Genomic DNA, 22,033 nt, shown 5'->3' on the forward strand with positions numbered 1-22,033 from the left:
CCTCCTCCCAGCTCCATTCCTCCCCTCCAGTCAACAGCTACATAAATGCATCTCTAAAACCTACTGGTATCCTGTTCTAATAAAGCATCTCAAAACCACCACTAGCCTATTATCAGCTCAGCTATGGTATGGATGCAGAAGGCAAGACATAGAGAATTAAATTCCTCTCCCCCTTGCCTTTAAACTAGCAGCAGAGAAAGGCACATAGGGCAGGACTTGCTCTAACCATTACAAACCACTAAGCCCAGCACCAACCACAGACAAAAATAACCCTCCCCAGCTGCTTCTTAATTTACTGAATACATTTGGCATTGGATGCCCCAAAGCTTTGTCCTGTCCGCACAAGGTCAGTTTATCCCAACGTGGCCACTCCTCCTCACGTTCCCCACATGCAGACATCTTCCTTTTCTTCCCCCAAAAGCCTTCTCCTCTCCAGGCTGAGCCAGAGCTCTCAGCCAGGGCCGTGCTCCCCTACTTCCATAGGGCTTTATGCTAGGAGTCCCCAGATCCTGCCCTGACCTTCAGACCAATGTCTTTTCTATTATCATCCCTGGAGGCTGTAAATACATCTACTCCGGAAAGCTGGTTGTTTTCTTGAAGGTATTTATAGCATTAACATCACTCTTCTTTCTTCAGATTTCTGTCTGCTCTTGTCTGTGTAAAGAAATTAAACCCCTGGATACAGACCAAGGAAAAACCATGTCCTGTTTGCCAAAGCATATTGGACTGAGGGTTAACACTGGGATTCATCAGATGCTGCCTCACTGCTTGGAGATACAGAGATCTCCAAGTTTTTGGTGATGCTTTTATCCTTTAGTAATGCCCACAAAGCCCAACCAAGGGTAGATGTAACCTGAAAGGGGTTTGGATCTGAACTTGACTCTCACTTTTAGGGTGTTGGGATGGGATGGGATGGGAACATCCCTGGGTGTCTCCTCCCAGGCCAGTTTCCCTGGGGAAAACCTGAACCATCTTGGCCAGTTTCTCGTAACAGGTTTGAAAGCCCTGCAGGCACCAGGGGAATGCACACACACCCCCACCTACCAGTGTTGATCCTGTATCTCCCCCCAAGCATCCCCCTATACCCTGCCACTGAAACATCCAAATCCTCGAGCATCCCTCCTCCAGGGTTCCCTCCTGCATCCTGACCACAGACCATCCCTCTATCTGAGCATGTCTCCTGGAATCCTGAATCCTGGGCCTCTCCCCTGAACCCCTCCCTCCAAGCACACCTCCCCTGAGCATCCTTCCTGCATTTCAGCCCTCTGAGCAGCCCTTACTCCAACCACCTCTCCTGCATACCTCCCTCCAAGCCTGCTTCTACATCCCAACCTTTGAGCATCATCCCGAGTATCCCTCCCAAGCATCCCTCCCTCTAAGCATCCCAGCTCCTGAGAACCCTGACTGCATCCCGACCCCCAAGCATCCCTTACTCCCAGCTCCTTCCTTCATCCTGATCCCTGAACATCCCTTCTGCATTGTGACCCCAAGGATCCTGCTTGCATTTCAACCCTTGAACAATCTCCTGCATCCCAACCACTAAGCATTCCTCCCTCTGAGTATCCCTTATGCACCCCTTCCCCCGAGCACCCCTCCAGCATCCTGACCCTGAGCAAACCAACCCCTGAGCATCTCCTGCATCTCTTCCCTTGAGCATCCCTCCTGCATCCTTCACCCCAGGCGTCACTCCAGCATCCAGACCTCTGAGCATCCTGATCCCTGAGCATCCCGATCCCTGAGCATCCCAACCCGAGAGCCTCCCTCCTGCATGTCTTCCCCCAAGCATCCCTCCCTTTGAGCATCCCTCCTGCACCCTTCCCCTGAGACTTCCCTTCTGCATCCCGACCCCTGAGCACCCTCCTGCATCCCTCAAGCCGAGCATCCCTCCAGCATCCCAACCCCTGAGCATCCCTCCTGCATCTCTTCCCTGAGCATCCCTCCCTTTGAGCATCCTTTCTGCACCCATTTCCTTAAGACTTCTCTTCTGCATCTCTTCCCCTGCGCACCCCTCCTGTATCCCTCACCCCGACCATCCGTCCTGCCTCCCTTTCCCCAATTGCCCCTCCTGCGTCCCTTCTCCTGAGCACCCCTCTGGCATCCCGACCCCCAAACATTCCTCCAGCATCCTGACCCCAAGCATCCCGACCCCCGAGCATCCCTCCTGCATCCCTTCTCCTGTGCACTCCTCCTGCATCCCTCCAGCATCTCTTTGCTCTAGCACCCCTCCCTTTGAGCACCCCTGCTGCAGCCCTTTCCCCAAAATTTCCCTCCTGCACCCCTTTACCCAAGTACCCCTCCTTCATCCCTCACCCTCAGCATCCCTCCAACATCCCGACCCCAAGCATTCCTTCTGCATCTCATCCCTTGAGCACCCCTCCCTCTGAGCACCCCTCCTGCACCCCTTTTCCCAACTATCTCTCCTGCATCCCTCACCCTGAGCATTCCTCCAGCATCCTAAACCCAAAGAACCCTTCCTGCATCTCTTCCCTTGAGCATCTCTCTGCTTGAGCATCCCTCCTGCACCCCTTTCCCTGAGACTTCTGCATCCTGACTCCTGAGCATCCCTCCTTCACCTGTTTATGCAAGTACCTCTCCTTCATCCCTCACCCTGAGCATCTCTCCAAAATCCCGATCCCCGAGCATCCCTCCTGCATCTCATCCCTCGAGCACCCCGCCCTTTGAGCACCCCTCCCGTACCCCGCATCTGAGCACCCCTCCTGCACCTCTTTACCCAACTATCTCTCCTGCATCCCTCCAGCATCCCGACCCCCGCGCACCCTCCCGCAGCTCATCCCTCCCTTTGAGCATCCTTCCTACATCCCATTCCCCGTTACTTCTGCATCCCTCACCCTGAGCATCCCTCCCGCACCCCATTACCAAGCACCCCTCCTTCACCACTCACCCCGCGCACCCCTCCCAAGCCCCCCATTCCCCTGCCCATCCCCACAGCCCCTGCCCTCCCGCTCCGCGTTACCTCCCGCCGGGGCCGGTCCCGTCTCCCTGCGGCGTGTCCGGCTCCGAGCCGCAGTCCCGCGGGAAGCGCCGGGGCAGGGCCAAGCCCGGTGCGAACTACAAATCCCAGCGCGGCCGGGCCGGGCCGCCCCCCGCTTCCTCCTCCTCCTCCTCCTCCTCCTCCTCCCGCAGCGCCCGGCGAGCGGCGGGGCCGGCGGCTGCAGGGGCGAAGGTGGGTACCGGGAGGGAGGGATGGAGGAAGGGAAGGGGAGGGGAGGGCCGGGATCGACACCCCCCCCCCGCCACTCCGATATGGGGAAACTGAGGCACGGAGGATGGAGGATGGGGTGGGACATGGACCGGCGGCGCTGCTGTTCCATGGAAAAACGCAGTGGGATGCGGGAAGAACGGGTGATCCCGCACACAGGGGGGATTTGGGGTTGTTAATTTAGTATTCTAAGCTGATTGAATGGTGTGAATGGCTGGCTGTGTAAGAAAAAGCCGATTTATGGCTCAGGGTAGGGCTCAGCGCCACTCTGCAAACTTTGCACATACCCCCCACCTGCTTTCCATGAAATATCTCCAAAATGAAAGGATTTACAGTGGTTTAGCTAATCCAAGCCCTATATCCACATACAGGGATGGCTCTGCATCTATGATTCTATGCACATAAGATATACCCTGTGGAGGGGTTAATGATGGCACCTACCTTGTTAGTGATAGTTCTGAGTGGGTTTTGCCAGCATACAGCTGCATCAATGCTGGCAATCCGCTGCCCTCTAATCCCAGGGGTGGCCTGGAAGTGAAGGTGTCAGTGGGAAAAGGGGTGGAAGCTGGGTAGAGGAGCACAGCCCTGTGTGCATCGAGCAGTACGCAGGTGGTGGTCTGCCACGTGTGCGGATGAAGTGGTCCAGGAAGGAAATAAAGAGTATCTGGAAGATACTCTAAGGGTGCCAAGTAGATGCCAGACTATCAGCCTTCCAGCAACTGAAGGGGCTCCAGGAAACCTGGAGAGGGGCTTTGGACAAGGGCCTGGAGGGACAGGCCAAGGGGAATGGCTTTAACCTGCCAGAGGGGAGATTGAGATGAGCTCTGAGGCAGAAGCTCTTCCCTGTGAGGGTGCTGAGGCGCTGGCACAGACTTTTCCCAGAGAAGCTGTGGCTGCCCCATCCCTGGCAGTGTTCAAGGCCAGGTTGGACACAGGGGCTTGGAGCAACCTGCTCTAGTGGAAGGTGTCCCTGCCCGTAGCAGGGGGTTGGGACTGGATGAGCTTTAAGGTCCCTCCCAACCCAAACCAGTCTGGGATTCTATGCGTGGAAATGAGGAAACGGTGAAAGCCTTTGCCAGGGCTGGTATTAAATTGGTTTATTGGACTGTACAAAGGGTTACATCAGCTGCTTGGAGGGAAAAGTGCTGCTCCTGCTGCCATGAGACCCCAGACAGGCTCCCTCCTGGCAGTCTGCGCTGCCTGCACAGCAGCCCCTGAGCACACAGGTGCTGGAGATCACACCAGGAGAGCACTGAGCACTGCAGCACCTTGGCTTTTATCCTCCAAACCTCGTTGCAGCCGCATCTCTCTGGCTCTGCACTGCCTCTCCCCCTCCATCTTGTCTGCTGCTGTTCTCCTCTGGTAGCAGTTAACCTTCAGTTCATTCACCTCCTCCTCCGTGCACCTCTGCTTTCATTCCTCTTCTCTCAGGAGGAACCTGACCTTTGGTTTATATCGCTGCTTCCTCTTACTAACTGGAATTAGTTATTTTCCTATTTTCCTTTCTATTTTCCTACCCCTGTCTCCCTACCCCCTTCCCTTAATGCTTAAGTTCTGCACAAAGCCGGATGCGCATCCTTTTACATTCCCCTGCATCCTTATGCAAGCAGCTCAGGAGATGCTCAAGGGCATCAAGGTGCAGGTTTGGGGAGGGCATCGGCATCGCACACACGGCATCGCACCCACAACAAACCAGGGATGTCAGGAAACTCCCGTTCATGCTTTCCTATTGTTTGTGTGTCTCTGGCAGAGGAGAGTTTATGTATGTGTGGAATGAAGCACAGTTAGAAAACTATATCTATATCTATCTATATAGATAGATAGATATAAAGAACTGGCAGCTAAGAAGCTGCTTTCCAAGGTGGATACTCTGCATGTCTGTTACTGGGTATCACAGACGCTGGCACATCGATCCCAATTCTGTCTTACAGCCAGAAGGGAAGAATGAGCCACTGTTTCCTGCCTTGTGCCTGCTGGGAATTTGAGTCCCTTCCTGGAACTTGTCACTGGTGTCCCTTGTGCTGAGTGGCCTTTCCCCAAACATGGCTGGAATTTTCCAGAAGCACCACAGCAATCCTGAAACAAAAGTCAGCTGCTCCCCCCCTTCCCAGCACTGCATTTTGGGATGTATTGCTCCCAGCAGACACACCACGCTCTGCTTCACCCACTGAATTATAAGTCTCTAAGTGCTGCGCTAGAGGGGATGATATTAAATGAGGGTCCAAAATTAGGTGGGTTTATCCAGTAATGATGGGAAAACATGGGGTTTCCTCTCTAAGATTACTATAAATATGCATATAGTATGTAGAAACCATGTTATAAATGTTTAACTTACAGTTGAGGATGAGCTGAGCTAAGTAAATGTGCATCAGAGATCCAAAGGGAAGGTAAGCCTGTCCTTGCAATGGATTATGTCCCAAATCCTTCCTTAAACTCAGCTCTCACTGGATGCCCGCTGGCTGTTGCTGGCTGGTAAGCAGCTAACTGAGTTTTTAATCTTTTTTATTCCCTAAATACTATTTATTTTGCTTCTGCCCTCCCTTTGCTGTTCTTTTATTGGTATTTTCCTCCTGTCTTTCATGTGGGGTGACTTCTGGGCTTCAGACTTCAGTCCCCATAAAACAGTGGGGCACTAACTCATAGCTGAGGGTCTGGATTTCCTCTGTGAAATCATCCCCTGGGTAAGAGGCAAGGCAGGAAACTGGTCTGCAGGGAGAGACCCAGCAAGTGCTGGGGTTCACAACTTCATGAGGTTTATTTGTCTCAGGGCTTGGGTGTTTCATAGAAATGGGACTTTTTACCTCAAACTGAAATGTGGTTTTCAGTAAGATGTGATGGAGCAAAGTATGTGCCAAGTGTGGGAATGTGGGGCAAAACCCAAAGCGCAATGAGCACCTTTGCCTGATTATCCTTGCCATTAATGCACCCTAATGAATCAGACTGGAGCTCCATCCTGAAAACCACCATCTCCTCCTGCTGAATCCCATTTAAAGTCCCCCACTGCCATACAGGTGCCCACATATGTCTTTCCTTCATACCTCCTTTTATCTGCAATCAATCCTGCCCCTCCCAATGCAGAACTACTTCCTATAATGCATTACCCGCTCTGTCTCTCGTAACTGATGTGGCTTTCACCAGCTCTCTTGGGCAACACTCAGAAAGCCAGAGAGGTTTTTAGTCTGGCTGCTCTTCTTGATGCTTTGCAGCAAGTCCCTGGCTTGCTTTAATTTTATTGCCACTCAGGCATCCTTCGTTGTGCCAGCCTAAATAATTCATCTCCTTTTCTTTGTTGTTTTATTTGCTCTGTGTGTGTTTTTGCAGTCCAACTATTCCTTAACGCAGCTGCACATATTTCACTGTCTTAAACACAGGTTTCCCAAGTTCTGGTGATGGAGGGATGTTTTACAAATGAGCTATTAAAGGCTACACTATAAAATTAACCAGCAGTGCAATATCTTACGTGTAAAATTAATACTAGGAGCAATGACTGTGTAAATGGCCACATATCATTACATCTGGCAGCAGAAGACCCTGTTGTCACAGAATTCATTAATTCGTATGTAACAAATGTTAACCTTGATGTAACCTTTAATGCCTTTAATTCTGTGTGTCAAGGCTTCAGAGGCCATAAGCAGCCTGTGGACTGGACTTGGTGACCCCTAACAGGTCATTGTGGTCCACTCCTACCAAATTACACATTGTTCTTGCCCTGCTACTCTGTGTGTACTCAAGTTGATTAATGAGATCCTCTGAAAACACTCGGTTCAGGCTGTTAACCCCATCCCAGGCGTTGCCTCTGAAATCCCAAAGAATCCCATTTTCCTTCCCTGCCATTTGTAAAGTGAAATCTGTGTTTGCAGTCCACTGCTGCTGCTTTTCCCAAGCAATATTTTCCCGATAAATACTTGTATTAAGGTTTATATATCAAGACATTGCTAAACATCTTCCAAAATAACAACTTCTTGTTTTGTTTTCTCATGTTTAGTACCTTTTCTCTGCCCTGCTGGTACTTACAGCTTCATAGAATCGTAGATTCATAGAATGCTTTGGGTTGAGAAGGATCTTAAGGTTATCTAGTTCCAACCCCCTGCCGTGGGCAGGGACACCTCACACTAGACCATGTCGCCCAAAACTCTGTCCAACCTGGCCTTGAACTAGTATTAGCTTTATTTTGTTAATGCAGAGTTTTCTTCAATGAAGCAGTTAAACAGAACTAGGCATAACACATCTCTTTGGTACTTCATAAAATTGCTGTCTCAGGGTAGGTTATTTGTAACGGGAATGATGTAAGTTATCATTTTTTATCTGAAAAAGTAACCAGAAATATCCTGTGAAAAATTGTCTTTATAGATGTATGTCTTGAGGAAAGATCCATTGTCTCTTTGAAAACCATCTAAACACATTTATAACTTCACCATTTCCATTACGCTGCAGTTTTTGGCTAAAAAGGATAGACTACAGCCAGACCCATTTTTCAGAGTGTTAAGTAGGCAGTAATATATGAGCTATTTCTTAACATTTTACTTACGTTGGCAAATTGTGACTGATGGGTTGGGTTTTTTTGGATGATTACATGTACTCTTGTGGGTTTTTTCTGAGTTGGGCAAAACAGGCACTCAGTTAAACAGCGTCTACAGAGATTTACTTATGAGTTAATTAAAGTGCTTTTCACAGAATCATAGAATCCCAGAGTGGTTTGTGTTGGAAGGGACCTTAAAGCTGATCCAGTTCCAACCCCCTGCCATGGGCAGGGACACCTTCCACTAGAGCAGGTTGCTCCAAGCCCCTGTGTCCAACCTGGCCTTGAACACTGCCAGGGATGGGGCAGCCACAGCTTCTCTGGGCTTTGGATACAGAACAACCACTTCCTCGACCTGCTGCTCACGCTCTGGGGGTGCCCCCAGCACACGGGGGGTTTCTGGGCTCAAGCACACACTGAAGCTGGGTCATGGGGAGCTTCTCCTCACCCAATACCCCCAAGTCCTTCTCCTCAGGCTGCTCCATCCAGCCTCACCTGGTCTGTGTTTGTGCTGGGATTTGCCCTGACCCAGGGGCAGGACCTTGCCCTGGGCCTTGTTGAATTCCATGAGGCTCACATGGTCCCACCTCTCCAGGTCCCTCTGGATCCCATCCCTTCTCTTAAATGTTATGAATATATAAGAGAGGAAATAAGCTTAATCAAAGCTGTCAATATGTGAGAACACATAGATTTTGCCTTTTTGCATGCTCTTTCATACCTGCCTGCTATGTTTAAAAGGACCATTACCCTGTGTTCAAACCAATTACTTGCTCAACTAAACTCATAGGGTAAAAGGTTGTTACAGGAATGTTCTCTATGGGTCTGTTGAGGATGCTCCTGTGAGTAAAACCCAAGTTAAAATGTACAAGCCCTGGTCAGTTGAAATGCTCAGATGCTCAGACAGCAGCTTCTAGTCGGGAGTTTGACTTCCAAAAAGTTCACCACTGCTAGTTTCTCTCAGTTTGCATCACCTGAAAATGACTTTAAATCAACCATAGAATTTTTCCCCCATGATATTTAATACACCTGTTTTAAAAGGAAAGATGTATTTAAATACAAGTCACTCTGAAAGCACAAAACAAATCCTGTGCTCTTTGGCCAAGTTTGCTTCTTCAGCTCCCAAATTAAGATCTCTGGGTGATCTAATCTGAATGAATTTTACATGTTATTTGGGAGCAGCTACACAAAGGGCTTTACTGTAATTCTCTGCTTCCAAGAACTCTAGCCCAATTTGTCCAAGTTTATAAGAAAAAGCAGCAAAGATATTGACTTTCTTTCCCCAGCTACTGTCAGGTATGTTGGTTAATGCATTAAGTCCAGGTTGATGATGAATTAGTAGACATGTGCATGCTCATGTGTGATTTTGGGTCTTCTGAGGTTGCCAGACTATCAGGTTCCTCTTCACACTATGAAGCTACAAACCTGCAAGTAATGGGCTGAATTAGGCAAAAGCAGATGATTAACTTGTCATATGTTGATCCCATTTCATGCACAACAGCTGTGGAATAGTTATCCATGGCCTTATCCATGGGCCAGATGTTTGCATCATTGAATGTCTGACATTTAATCCAGTGTGGGGGCAGTTGGGAGGTCTGAAATAAAGGGAAGCTGATGTCATGGGAGACTGAAATCCAGCCTGTGTGGGTCTGTAGACTGCAAAACAGCACTAAGCAGAATAAGCCGGTCAAGGCACGTGTGTGAGCAGCATTCTGAGGTGGGAGAGGAGCAGAGCCCACACAGGGAGAGAGTAACGCCCTGTCTGCCAAGCTCTGTGCTACTACATCCACAACTCTTCCAACGCCAGAGCCAAAGCTTGGTCGAATGTCTGATGCCGTTGCTGGCAGCATAGATGTGGTCTTCAGCTTCAAAGAGCTCATGTTACTGCCATATTTTGTTGGCAGCCTCTCTTTTGAGACTGCTGATAAAGAAGCCAGTTGCAAGATATTTTCTTGTTCTGCCCCCCAGCCTACTCACTGGTAGGGCAGTGTGAGAAGCTGGAAAGTCCTTGACTTAGTGTAGACAGTGCTCAGCAACAACTAAACCATCATGGAATCATAGGATGTGTCGAGTTGGAAAGGATCCTTCAGTGTGTTATCAGCATTATTCTTGTCCTAAATCCAAAATACAGCACTCTAACAGCTGCTAGGAAGAAATTTAACTCTATCCAAGCTGAAACCAGGACAACTGAAGTGAGACATCTACCCCTTATTCAAATTATATCGCCAGTGAGTCTTTGGATCAGAATATGCTTATGGTGGATGTTGAGTTTGAAATGAAAATCTCTGTCTCTGGACCATCCAGTGGTCTTTAGGTTGTGACTCTTGACAACAGAATGTCCCTTCGCTCTGCCAAGTGAAGCCTGTCAGGTACATACAAAGAGTAACATCTCACTCTGCATCTGGCTAAGGCTGGCAGAGAGCATGAGAAAGCTACTCCCGTGGTGTAGATAAGCAGGCTTGGCCTCCAAAGTCTAAAAACATGAGCTATGAAGACAGAACAGAATAATTTGGGCTGTTTAGTCTAAGCAGCCTGAGGGGTAGCAAAGATAGGAAGCAACGAACATAGCCCTTGGGGTCACTGTCAGTCCTGCTTCTACAGGCTGTGTTATTTGCAGGGACGTTTAGGCAATGCTTTTGTTTGATGAAACTTGGAAAAAAGAGTAAAATCCATTTTAAGCTGGTTTTGTGAATGTCAGATCATGCTTGTAGCAGTGCTTTGACAGACATATTGCAAGCCCTTAGAGATAAAAATACATGGCGACCACTTGAACTACAGAATTAGACACGTTGAAGCCTCTGTGTGATCTGTTTTAAACAGCAGTTTGTTCTAAATTGGGTAGAAGTCTTCCAGAATGGGAAGCACATTGAGATGACAGTGCTAAAGGGAGTTTAGCACTGGAACAAGTAGTTTTTTGTAGAGTATATTTGGCTGAGGTTAGTCACAAGGATGGTCTTTGGTCATGGGCATAGATGGGGTGTTGTGTTGGTCTACGCATGCGTCTTTATTTGCCAGTTCTGTTGGATATGTGGGACTGAGGGATACTCAGTGGATCCCTTAGTCTAAGGGATTTAGAGATATGCTTGTTTCCATTAATTATTGTGCAGTGAGATGGACACTGTGTGCTAAGGGCTAAAGCAGGCTAAAGAACAGAGTGGAATGTTAGTCTTAAACTGGAAGTGAAGTACAGATTCTCCTTTGACCTGTTCATTAGCTGCCCTAGGTTGAGCAAGTTCTTCATCGCAAAATGTTCTTGCTATCTAGAGGTATATTTGTTTTGGGGTGCCATTAACACTATTATTTGGATTTAGCGGCCATAAAAGAATTGATATTCCAGAACAAGATGACGTTCTTCCTATCTTTATTTTGCTGTGGCTCCAGAGCTGATAATAGCATTGTAGTGTCTACGATTATTCAATGACTAGTTAGGAAAATGCTTGCACTTAAGTTTAATTTTAAGGGAGCTGTCTGGCTGCTTTCTCTTGAATGAACATAGTTACTATAGCAAGAGCCTCTGCAAGCAAACACTAATGGGTTTCCTGCTGATAAAGTCAATAATACAACTGGGAATGAACTGATTGATTTGGATTCAGCAGACAAGGAAAACCAGATTTGCAGGTTCTGGGCTAGCAGGAATGAAGGCTCACCTTTTCAAGGCAGCTGAGCTGATCTACAACGGAAGGGGCTACTTTGCTCCCTCCTCTTCCTTGCACCACCCCTGGCATTCATCTGGTTTCCAAGATCATAGAATCATAGAATCATAGGTTTGAAGGGAATTCAAGGAACATCTGGTCCAACCTTTCTAGCCAAAGCATGACCTAGACTAGATGGCCCACACCCTGTCCAGCCCAACCTTAAGATGTAGCAGAAGCATATTCTGAATAGAAAATGACGGGGTTTTCTCCCTGAACTGGCTCACTGTGGGGTCAGATGAGTGCCAGAGCTGGCATAAGGGGAGAGGAAGGTATAGTGGAGGGCGAAGGGAGGAATGTTCCTTCCAGAAGCAGTGATGCTTTACTGCACCATAAAATCACATTCTCCGTTAGTTCAGCTGACTGCAGAGGAGCTGTGTGGAAACTACATCAGCTGGGATATGGCTCAAATTAATTAGGAGATGTTTTCTAAGGTAAAACACATTGGAAGGAGAAAGCCTGGTGGGTTTTCTACTGAATGGAATGCTCTAAGCATGTGCTTAGAGCAGCACTGCTTGCTGGCCAACTGCACTCAAGTGTCTGTAAGAGGATTCTGCTGCAACAGCTTTGCTGCTTTAGTTGTATCTTCAGATGCTACTGAAGATGTTGGGATGTGTCCAGTTTGTGTCCTGTTCTTTTTTCTTCCCCTCTAAACTCCATGTTCATGAGGGAGATGGGACCGGGTGAGCCCAGAACACAACTCTTGCTTTCAAGTCAGCAGTTGCTCAGCTGTAGGCATCCATGAGAGAGACTGCACTTTTAGCATGACTGTAAAGCTTTGGAAGACTCATGATTTCTGGCATTAAACTGAACTAAACAAAGTCCTGTTTAAGTCTGTTGGGAGAAAAAACATCCTTATGCTTGTTCTCAAAATACAACCTCCAAAAGTAATCCCTACTTCTAATTTCTATGCTGAATCATTGCCATGTAGTTAACCTTCTATATTTAGGACTCTCTATCTCTGTTGTTTAACCTTTCAAAGAGATAAACGCAACTAAATGTGTGGTGTTGGATTATTTTTTATGTTGTTTTTTAGAATCAGTCCCAGCATCGTGACTTTTCCATCATGTCAGAACCCATCACGCTCAATGTTGGAGGAAAACTCTACACCACCTCTCTGTCCACCCTGACTAGCTTCCCAGACTCCATGCTGGGGGCCATGTTTAGTGGGAAGATCCCAACCAAGAAGGACAGCCAAGGCAACTGCTTTATTGACAGAGATGGCAAAATCTTCCGCTACATCCTGAACTTCTTGAGAACTTCTCACCTGGACCTTCCCGAAGACTTCCAGGAAATGGGTTTACTTCGAAGGGAGGTAGATTTTTATCAAATCCAGCCTCTGATTGAAGCCTTGCAGGAGAAGGAGGTGGAGCTGTCTAAAGCAGAGAAAAACGCCATGCTCAACATCTCCCTTGATCAGAAGACCCAGACCGTTCACTTCACTGTCCGAGAAGCACCCCAGATCTACAGCCTGTCTTCCTCCAACATGGAAGTGTTCAGCGCTCATATCTTCTCCACGTCATGTCTGTTCCTGAAGCTCCTCGGTTCCAAACTTTACTATTGCTTCAATGGAAACCTCTCGTCGATATCCAGCTACCTGCAGGACCCCAACCATTTGACCTTAGATTGGGTTGCAAGCGTGGAAGGCCTTCCCGAAGAGGAGTACACCAGGCAGAACTTAAAGAGACTCTGGGTGGTGCCAGATAATAAGCAAATCAATAGTTTCCAAGTGTTTGTGGAAGAAGTGCTAAAAATAGCCATGAGTGATGGTTTCTGCATAGATTCTTCTCATCCACATACTTCAGACTTCATCAATAATAAGACTATTCGCCTAATTCGGTACAAGTAGGAATGGCTGTTTTATTATGGTGCCATTATGGAGATAATGCAGGTGAAGTGTTTCCCCTTAGAACACACTTACAACCTAATTCAGAATCATGCTTATCTGGATTAAGAGTCACTAACAGGGAGATGATTTTCCTTTAATGTAATTACCAACATGACCTTTCAGAAGATGTCCATATTCTACATGGAACGAATATTGTCTAGCGCCTGAATTAAGGACTGGCTTTGCTTCCACCTCTGACCTGTTGTACAATTGTGGGGAAAATCACTTAACTTGTGTCTTTCCTACATTTTCCAGTTGGAAAATGGGAGTGATCCTTAACCTCTATTGCAAGGGATGTGAGGGTTCAGTAATCGAGGTTTGACACGGTCTGGAGAACCGATGTGATGAAAGATGCCATGGAGCTGCAGTGCAACAGAGAGCCATGGGAGTACATTTTCCATGTCGTTGCCATATCACCCGTGCAGAGCATCCAAGAAGCTTGGTTGGACCCACAGGGAAGAAGCCACATGCTTCTCATGCCGTACTCAATAAAACACTAATGCAGCACTCAATAAAGCTGTAAAGGATGGTGCAAACTGCACGTAAGGGATCCTTTCTCTTTGGGTTCAACAAAGGATTTCTGTCACCATCTGAAGCTGGCTTGGGGTTTTTTCTGATCCCTGTGAGGAAGCCCCTGCTCTGCTTTCAGGGGAGACTTGTTTGAATGATGTGACTGGCATGGGGAACGACCAAGGAAGCCATAGCAGAGAGAATGGTGTTCTCACAAACTGGCTGGTGGGGGACCTGTGCTTTGGATGCTCTTAAACCTTTACTTCTACATTCCAAAGGCATCCAAGACAACTAGTCCTTTTCTTTCTCTTACAACGTTAATATTTGTCTGGAGGATGCTGCTGAAACTTTCTGTGGTGGAGACAGATTTGGGTGCGGAGCCTCCCAAATATCTTCTAAACATTCAAGCCTTTTCTGCCTGGGATGGCCTTCTTTTGGGCACATCTCCCATCCCCCGGAGTGCATGGAATGCTCTCTGGGAAAGATGGATTCCATCTGAAAAGACAACATTCCTGTCAAACATTCCTATCACAAAAACAGAGGCTCTCTTTTCCTTTCCTGGTACACTGAGCCATTTCTTCTACATCCCTGTGAAATGGTCAGGTCACTAAGCCAGCATTTTACCTGCTTGCTTAGCTTCAGTGTCAGAGAGTTGGAGGTAAGGCAGTGAGAAACCAGAGGTGATGACAATGGTCAAGCTCTTTCCTCCACACCCGGTCTGGGCTGTGATGAAGATCATAATCCTCTAGCTGCATGTTAGCTCTAAACATCATTTGCACCACATTCAAGGTGGTTCATCCTTAGCTAATTATGTTTAGAAGTACCTTAGCTGTCTTTCCCTAACCAGATTGCTATGTGTGCATGAGAGGCCCTCTGGAACATTTCCCTTATCTCTAATGAGGTAGAAAGGAAAATGGAATAACCAAGTTTTGCATTTAGAAGCTTTATTGCTTCCAAAAGTTCTTAGCCCAGGGCTGCAAAGCTCAGTATTGCTCATGTCCTTGTTTCCCAAAGTAACTCGCCTGTCGTTACATCAAGCTGACCTGTGAACAAGCATAAAGAAGCTTTTTGTTACTGGTGTAAAAAAACAGTGAGCTAAATCTATTTTTACTGTCCCAAGCTGTATCTGCAGGAAGAACACAAAGCAGGATGGCGATGGTAAAAATGCCCTTTCTGCAGCTATGGGCAGCCTGTTACAAACCACTGCCCATATCTGACTTGGTGCTAAACCAGCGTGATATACATGGGACCATGTTGTAAGGAAGCACTGCCTGGGCTTGAAGCCCTCAGAACCATTAAACCTGGCAACTTTGGAGGCTTTTAAACAGGATTTTGTGGCCAAATTCCAGCTTGAGTCACTATATTCTTCTAGTTTTAGCTGCATTAGGAAGAGCTCTATTTTCCCCATCCATCTTGAACTATAAAGTAGGAGTAATCTGTTCCAGGGGTTGCTCTATGCCACTGACAAAGCAAAGTGACCCGTGTGTGAATCTTATTTCTAACATGAGTCAGTTGGACATTCAATCTGTGCAGGCAATAGGATTATGATCTGTAAAATACCATACATGAACCCTTCTTCATTAAATCTAGGCCTTGAAACAGATATGCCTCTGCTGATTTTATGATCACAGAGGTTTTGGGGACTATTAACAGTATTTCTTTTTAACCTATGCCCTTGAGAGTAGATCCCCTGATCTGTAAACAGGAGTTCTTGTATGTCAGGACTAAAATACTATATATCTGTAGTAATGTATTTCCTGTCAGCTTGAGTTTATCCAAAGGTAAGAGCAGTGGGCTTAAATCTCATTGGAAGTGGGGGAAAAGTCTGTTCTACCCTCTTTAGAACCCTGAATCAGTACTGCTCCATTCTGTTTTGGCAAAATAAAAGTGCTCCCTTAGAGAGTTGAAGCATTACTGCATTTTCTGGTGAAAGGCAACTAAGAGGAGTCCATAAAAACACTGTGCCTGGCTTAATCTACAGCATTTACTCTTCACCTTTGCACCCACCCCCTTTTCTTTTATTTGGATGGTAGCAGCACCCAAACTAAAAGCAGTTTTACAGTTTCTTTAAAGTCTAAACAAGAAATGAAAAGTGCCCCAACCTGGCCTAGACAGTAACTGGGTTATTCTGCTGACATGGAAATAGGGGTTTCAATCCCCACAGGCTAAGGAGAGAACTGAACCTAAGTCTACTCCTGGAGTCCTTTAACCCATCAGTCTATTATTGTTAATGCACAGAGAGATGCAAAATCTCTCTCTTCTGCGTGGAGAGATGCAAAATACCCAGCAAGTATAAAGACAGGAGTGAAGACAGGCTTTGGGAGGAATAGAACAACTTGAGATACCTTTAAATTGCTAAGGGGAATAAACATCTTTAAGCATGAGACACTATTTATAATGCCACAGTTGTTCTGCTTGATAATTGAGTACATGAAATAAGCAGTAAGTGAATCACTTGCAATTGCAGTCAAACATATGTTACACAAACGCAGTTGCTATTTCAAACTACATACTAAGCTAAATTTGTAGCTGCTCCCTAATTTTGCAGTCTGAGTTATGTTATAATGACTGTTTATAGGAATGTTCCCTCTCCAAAGCATTTTGTTGGCTTTTTATGTAGATAGCTGCCTCTTGTTTACCTTCTTTTTTGGAGCTCTAGAGGTGTAACTTTGGATGGTTAGATCATCCAGTTCCAACCCCCTGCCACAGGCAAGGACACCTTCCACTAGAGCGGGTTGCTCCAAGCCCCGTTCAACCTGGCCTTGAACACTGCCAGGGATGGGGCAGCCACAGCTTCTCTGGGAAAAGTCTGTGCCAGCGCCTCAGCACCCTCACAGGGAAGAACTTCTGCCTTATATCTAACCTGAACTTCCCCTGTTTCAGTTTGGACCCATCACCCCTTGTCCTGTCACTCCAGTCCCTGATGAAGAGTCCCTCTCCAGCAGCCTTGTAGCCCCCTTCAGACACTGGAAGCTGCTCTGAGGTCTCCACGCAGCTTCTCTTCTCCAGGCTGAACAGCCCCAACTTTCTCAGCCTGTCTCCATACGGGAGGTGCTCCAGCCCCTGATCATCCTCGTGGCCTCCTCTGGACTTGCTCCAACAGCTCCATGTCCTTCTTATTTTGGGGACACCAGAACTATATGCAGTACTTCAAGTAACTTGCTTTTGTTTACCAGCCAACAGGACTGATGATTCTTCTTGTCACAAGTTTCCCTGAATTAACGAGAACATGCACAAAGCTACGTTACATACAGCACTATCCCATCACTAGTCATGGAAAGCATTTGTTTGGCATTTTTAGCAGTAATATTTACAAAGTATTTCACTGTTGAGTGGAATATTGACTCTCAGAACAAACTGAATGTTTTCCTGTAGGGGTCTGAGAACCAGGAAAGGATCTACTGAGGGTTTTTCCCTTGAAGTTTGAAGTTCTTCCATATCTCAGCGCGTAACTCCTGTTCTGATTCTGCCATATGCCCTCAACATCTCCCTCAACACCTTCATGTGCAAAATGAGGCCAAGTCCTGCACTTTTTATGTAAATGGCTTAGATGCTGAGAGAACTACTGAATAGAGGGATCAATGGTGCTAGAGCAGAAAAACACCAGTTATGGGAGGAGATGAACAAGTTATGAGCTGTAGTCTAATGGCATTTCGGATATGGGCACGTGCATAGCACAGTGGGATTTCTTATGTGATAAAAACATTATCATGAAGCATCTTAGTGGAGTCCAGAAATAATCCTCTATGTGTTTTTAGGCTTGATAACTCTTAAATATCTAACAATGTCCAGTTATAATGAAGGAACCAAAACTATACATAAATATTAAGACATCGTTGTTTTGTGCAGCTGTTAAGCGTTCGAGGGACGAGTGTTCATTGCTGCAGGTGATGGTAGGGAAATAAAAGAAATAGGTGTAAAAAGTTAGATCTGAAAAAATTCACGTTAAGAAGAAATCCAAGATTTAGAAAGGAGAGAATAAATAAATCTTGATGTGATCAGGCATAAATAAACTTGATGTGTTCAGGGATAAAACCAGCAAGATAACAACAGAGACAAAGATTTTGCTACAGAAAGATGCTGCAATTAGAATGACTCACTGGTCCTTTCCAATTTTAATCTCCTATTATGCACCTTAAATATTGGTCATGCCAAGAGTTATGCTAATATCTTGTCAGGAGCAGACAGCTTCGCTTCAATTTGCATGTGCTTTAAAACACCAAACATATGTGCTGCTGTAGTTACCGTATTGTAAATGGGTTGCTGAGTATAAATTGCTGCTTGAGTTCACTGGCAGTAAATACCTGCAATCAATCAGATTTATTCTAGGAAAGGCTGGTGGGGTCCATATATAATGTTGACAGGAGTGATAAATACTGCCTTTAAACATAGACGGTGGAAAATAAATCTAGGATCTTCTGATACTTCACAGATAAACAGAGAAGTTATGAAGAAGACTCCTTTGGGGAGTTTCATTTTCGCCCTATCCCTTTGAATTTGGTGTCATTGCTCAGAATTCCAATGTATTTTGAAGTATTTGACTGTGTTCTGTGATGGCTCCTGTATCCACACACTGATGGACACAAACACACAGGGTACAAGCACTGCTAATATGTGGCCCTCCCTAAAATTCTCTCATGTGAATGAGTACAGGCAGTCATGCAGACATTGTGTGCAAGAAGGGCTGGGTCGAGCGTAAACACACAGCTCGTGCTCCCGGATTCACTTGGGAATAACACAAGGGATGTTTTCCCTATGAATTCAGAGAAAAGGAGCTATAGGGGAGGGCTGTGTGGAATAATTCCTTTTCCTCCTCTTGGATGAGGAACACTCTTCCCCTCACTCTTATTTTCTTGCTCCCACTCCTAACTGTAGGATTTTCCCACTGATCAGAATTTGGTTCCTAATTCACAAGCCGTGCTTTTGAATGAATGCTATTTGAAAAGTGCCAAAAAAATGGGGTTTATTTCTTACTACTTCCATAGAGAGCCTGTGGGGCTCTCGCATTTAAAATCTGGTTGTATTTCTCTGCCTGGAACTCATTTGTGAACTGACTACTAATGTGTATTTTAGAAAACAGTCAATAAAATGTGAATGAAGCAGGAGATGCTCTGGCTGATGTACATTTCTTGAGGGGAAAAAAGCATGCAGTGATGTTTGCTGAATCTGTACCTTTTCCCCTCTCTAAGGATTTCACATAGTGCATCACTGCAATGCTTACCTAGACATCTCCATGGCTGAGAATTCCAGGAAGCTCCTCAAAAATCAGCGCAGTTGTAGAAAACTTGGATGCACAAGCCTTCCTAAGTAATCAAAATCACTTTAAATGCATTAGCTCATTTATGTTTCAAACATTTACAGAGGGTTTGTTTCTCCAGCAAAAACCCTTCTTAAACCCTAATGCTTTACCACTGTTGAGCTTGTCTTTAGTCCTCAGGATGGAACAAACCATAGTATGTTGCTGCTGTGCAGGAAAAAATCAGTTTAATATATTATATAGATGATTTCATGCAGCCCCTACAAGGTCCAATCCAGAGATAGATGAAGGTTTGCTGTAAGGAAGCAAAAAGGCATCGGCTTTGCATGTATCCACCCTCCAGGCTGGTGGTTTCTTCCAAGTATTAAAAAACTGAGCTTGTTCCTCTGGAAGAGCACTTGATAACTAGAAGCTGACTCAGTCCCTGGTGACATTGGTTGGAGATGGCACCTCCCTGGAGCAGAGCTATGCTGGTGTAATTTGAAATGGCTTCTGCCCGATGCCAGGCAGCTGGTGGTGTAGGAGCTGCCATAAATTCCCCTGTAGTCTTCACCCAACATGAACTCACCCACAGACACCGTGTTTCTGGGCTTGTGGGGAGACACTGGTCTGGTTCCAAATCATAGAATCCCAGCCTGGTTTGGGTTGGAGGGAACTTTAAAGCTCATCCAGTTCCAACCCCCTGCCACGGGCAGGGACACCTTCCACTAGAGCAGGTTGCTCCAAGCCCCTGTGTCCAACCTGGCCTTGAACACTGCCAGGGATGGGGCAGCCACAGCTTCTCTGGGCACCCTGTGCCAGCGCCTCAGCACCCTCACAGGGAAGAGCTTCTGGCTTATATCTAACTTAAACCTCCTCTGTTTCAGTTTGAGCCCATTGTCCCTTGTCCTATCACTATAGTCCCCGATGAAGAGTCCCTCTCCAGCATCCAGGAGAATCAACAGGGTTAAGCCTGTGCTGACAGCCAGTGGCATGGTGGACTTCCAGCACCCTGCCCAACATCACAGAGGGGATGCAAAGGAGCATCCAGAGAGAGATCCTAAAAGATGGCCCAAATCCAGGGCGAGGCAGAGCCCTCTTTAACCGTATCCCAGGGACAAGGGAGTCCCCCGAAGAAGCAGTGGCTGATGTCAAGCCCTGCAGGAACAGCATTTCTGAGCTCTAGTAAATACAGAGGAGCATGAAGGGGTTGGAACTACACTCAAGTGATGCCAGCCCTGTGTGAGACCAGTAATGATGAACATGGAACTGGCACCACAGCCTGTCCCCTCCTCACTGAGATGCTGGCCACAGGGAGCAGCCCAAGCCCAGGCTGCTGCAAGCACAGCCCCACAGCAGCCTCACACCACCCAACCCAGTCCCACAGCATCCAGACCCCACACAATACAACCCTGTAGCTGGTCCCACAGCCACCCAACCCCATATAACACAGGTCTACCACCACCCAACCTCACACCATGCAAGCACCCAACTCTACACCTGGTCCCACAATACCTAACCCCATACACGCTGGCCCCACTTCACCCAGTGCTACTGCTGGTCTCACACCACCCAGCCCTACACCACACAGCTTCATACGTGGCCCCACACCACTCAACCCCACATCACCCAGGTCCCACACCATCCACCTCCATACCTGATTCTGATCCTGAATTAAGTTAGTATTTCACTGTATAATTGATACCAAATTAAATTAGTATTTCACTGAATATAGATATTTATCCATAGGCAGGGCTACAAGGATTCTCAAACTAGTATTTCACTGTGTATAGAGGCTACAAGGATTCTCAAGATAAGGAAGGCTGCAACAAGAGAACCAGATGTCTTCTCTCAAACCAATGCAGGTTTCTCCTGTCGATAAGGCTTGAGAAATAGGTAAGTGGCTGCAAAAAAGAACAACTCTGGAGCCTCTCAGGGTCATAAATTAGCCCAAACAAGAACATGGAGTTAACTGGAAAGACTAAACACACAGTCCAGTGTCCTTAACTAACAGATTTCCATAGATGGGTAAAATGGATGGGGGTATTTCTCCCCAAATGACCACCACGACACCAAGAGACCAACCCTCAAATTGGTAGTGCCCGTGTCATGGCCTCATCTACCCAAATGACCACATGTATGAGTAACGGGAATTGGGTGGGCATTTCATGGAATTATCATGACTATGTGTGTAATGAAGATATATCAGCTGTGAACTGTCTCTTCTCAGGGTGTGTGACAGGCAGAGCGAAACCCCATGCACCCTGTACCGTAACAAAGTAATGTTGGTTTCTAACCCATTATTCTGGTTAAAGAGGTTATTTCACGGATTTTGGTGACAGTTCCATACCTGGTCCCACATCACCCAACCGCACTGCTGTCCCCGAACCACCCAGCTCCATTCCAAGTCCCACATCACTCAATGCTACTGCTGGCCCCACACCATTCAAGCCCACATCACCCAGGTCCAACACCACCCTGCTCCATAGCTGGTCCCACACCACCCAACCCCACTTCTGGCTCCAAACCACCCAACACCATACTCGGTCCCACAACACCAACACGACTGCTGGCCTCACAACACCCAAGCCCACATCACCCAAACCCAGCAGCACCCACCTCCATACCAGATCCCATCCCATTCCACTACACTCCACAATCCCAACCCCACCACCCCATCCAAGCCCACATCACCCAGACCCAGCATCACCCACCTCCATACCAGATCAGATCAGACCAGATCCCATCCCATCCCACCCCACTCCACTCCACTCTATCCCACTCCACTCTTATCCTCTCCACTCCGCTCTATTCCACTCCACTCTTATCCACTCCACTCCACTTTATTCCACTCCATTCCATTCCACTCCACTCTTATACACTCCATTCCACTTTATACCACTCCACTCCATTCCATCCCCTTCCACTCTTATCCACTGCATTCCACTCCACTCCACTCTTATCCACTCCA

General features: G+C 46.9%; 2 protein-coding genes across 2 annotated transcripts in view; one reads left to right on the top strand and one right to left on the bottom strand.

Moving 5' to 3' along the window:
- Window positions 1–3,045, bottom strand: part of USP35 (ubiquitin specific peptidase 35) — a 30,806-nt gene extending 27,761 nt beyond the window's left edge. The window contains exon 1 of the mRNA XM_030476341.1: window positions 2,975–3,045. The gene's annotated coding sequence lies outside the window, so the exon portion shown is untranslated. The remainder of the gene's footprint in view (window positions 1–2,974) is intronic.
- Window positions 3,046–3,152: 107 nt separating this feature from the next.
- Window positions 3,153–13,852, top strand: KCTD21 (potassium channel tetramerization domain containing 21). Its single transcript, XM_030477391.1, has 2 exons — window positions 3,153–3,184; window positions 12,465–13,852. Exon 2 carries the CDS (start codon window positions 12,495–12,497, stop codon window positions 13,275–13,277), a length of 783 nt encoding a protein of 260 aa, XP_030333251.1. The 5' UTR covers window positions 3,153–3,184; window positions 12,465–12,494; the 3' UTR covers window positions 13,278–13,852.
- Window positions 13,853–22,033: the final 8,181 nt, after the last annotated feature.

The sequence above is a fragment of the Strigops habroptila genome, chromosome 2, assembly GCF_004027225.2.
Source record: "Strigops habroptila isolate Jane chromosome 2, bStrHab1.2.pri, whole genome shotgun sequence".
NCBI lineage: Eukaryota > Metazoa > Chordata > Aves > Psittaciformes > Psittacidae > Strigops > Strigops habroptila.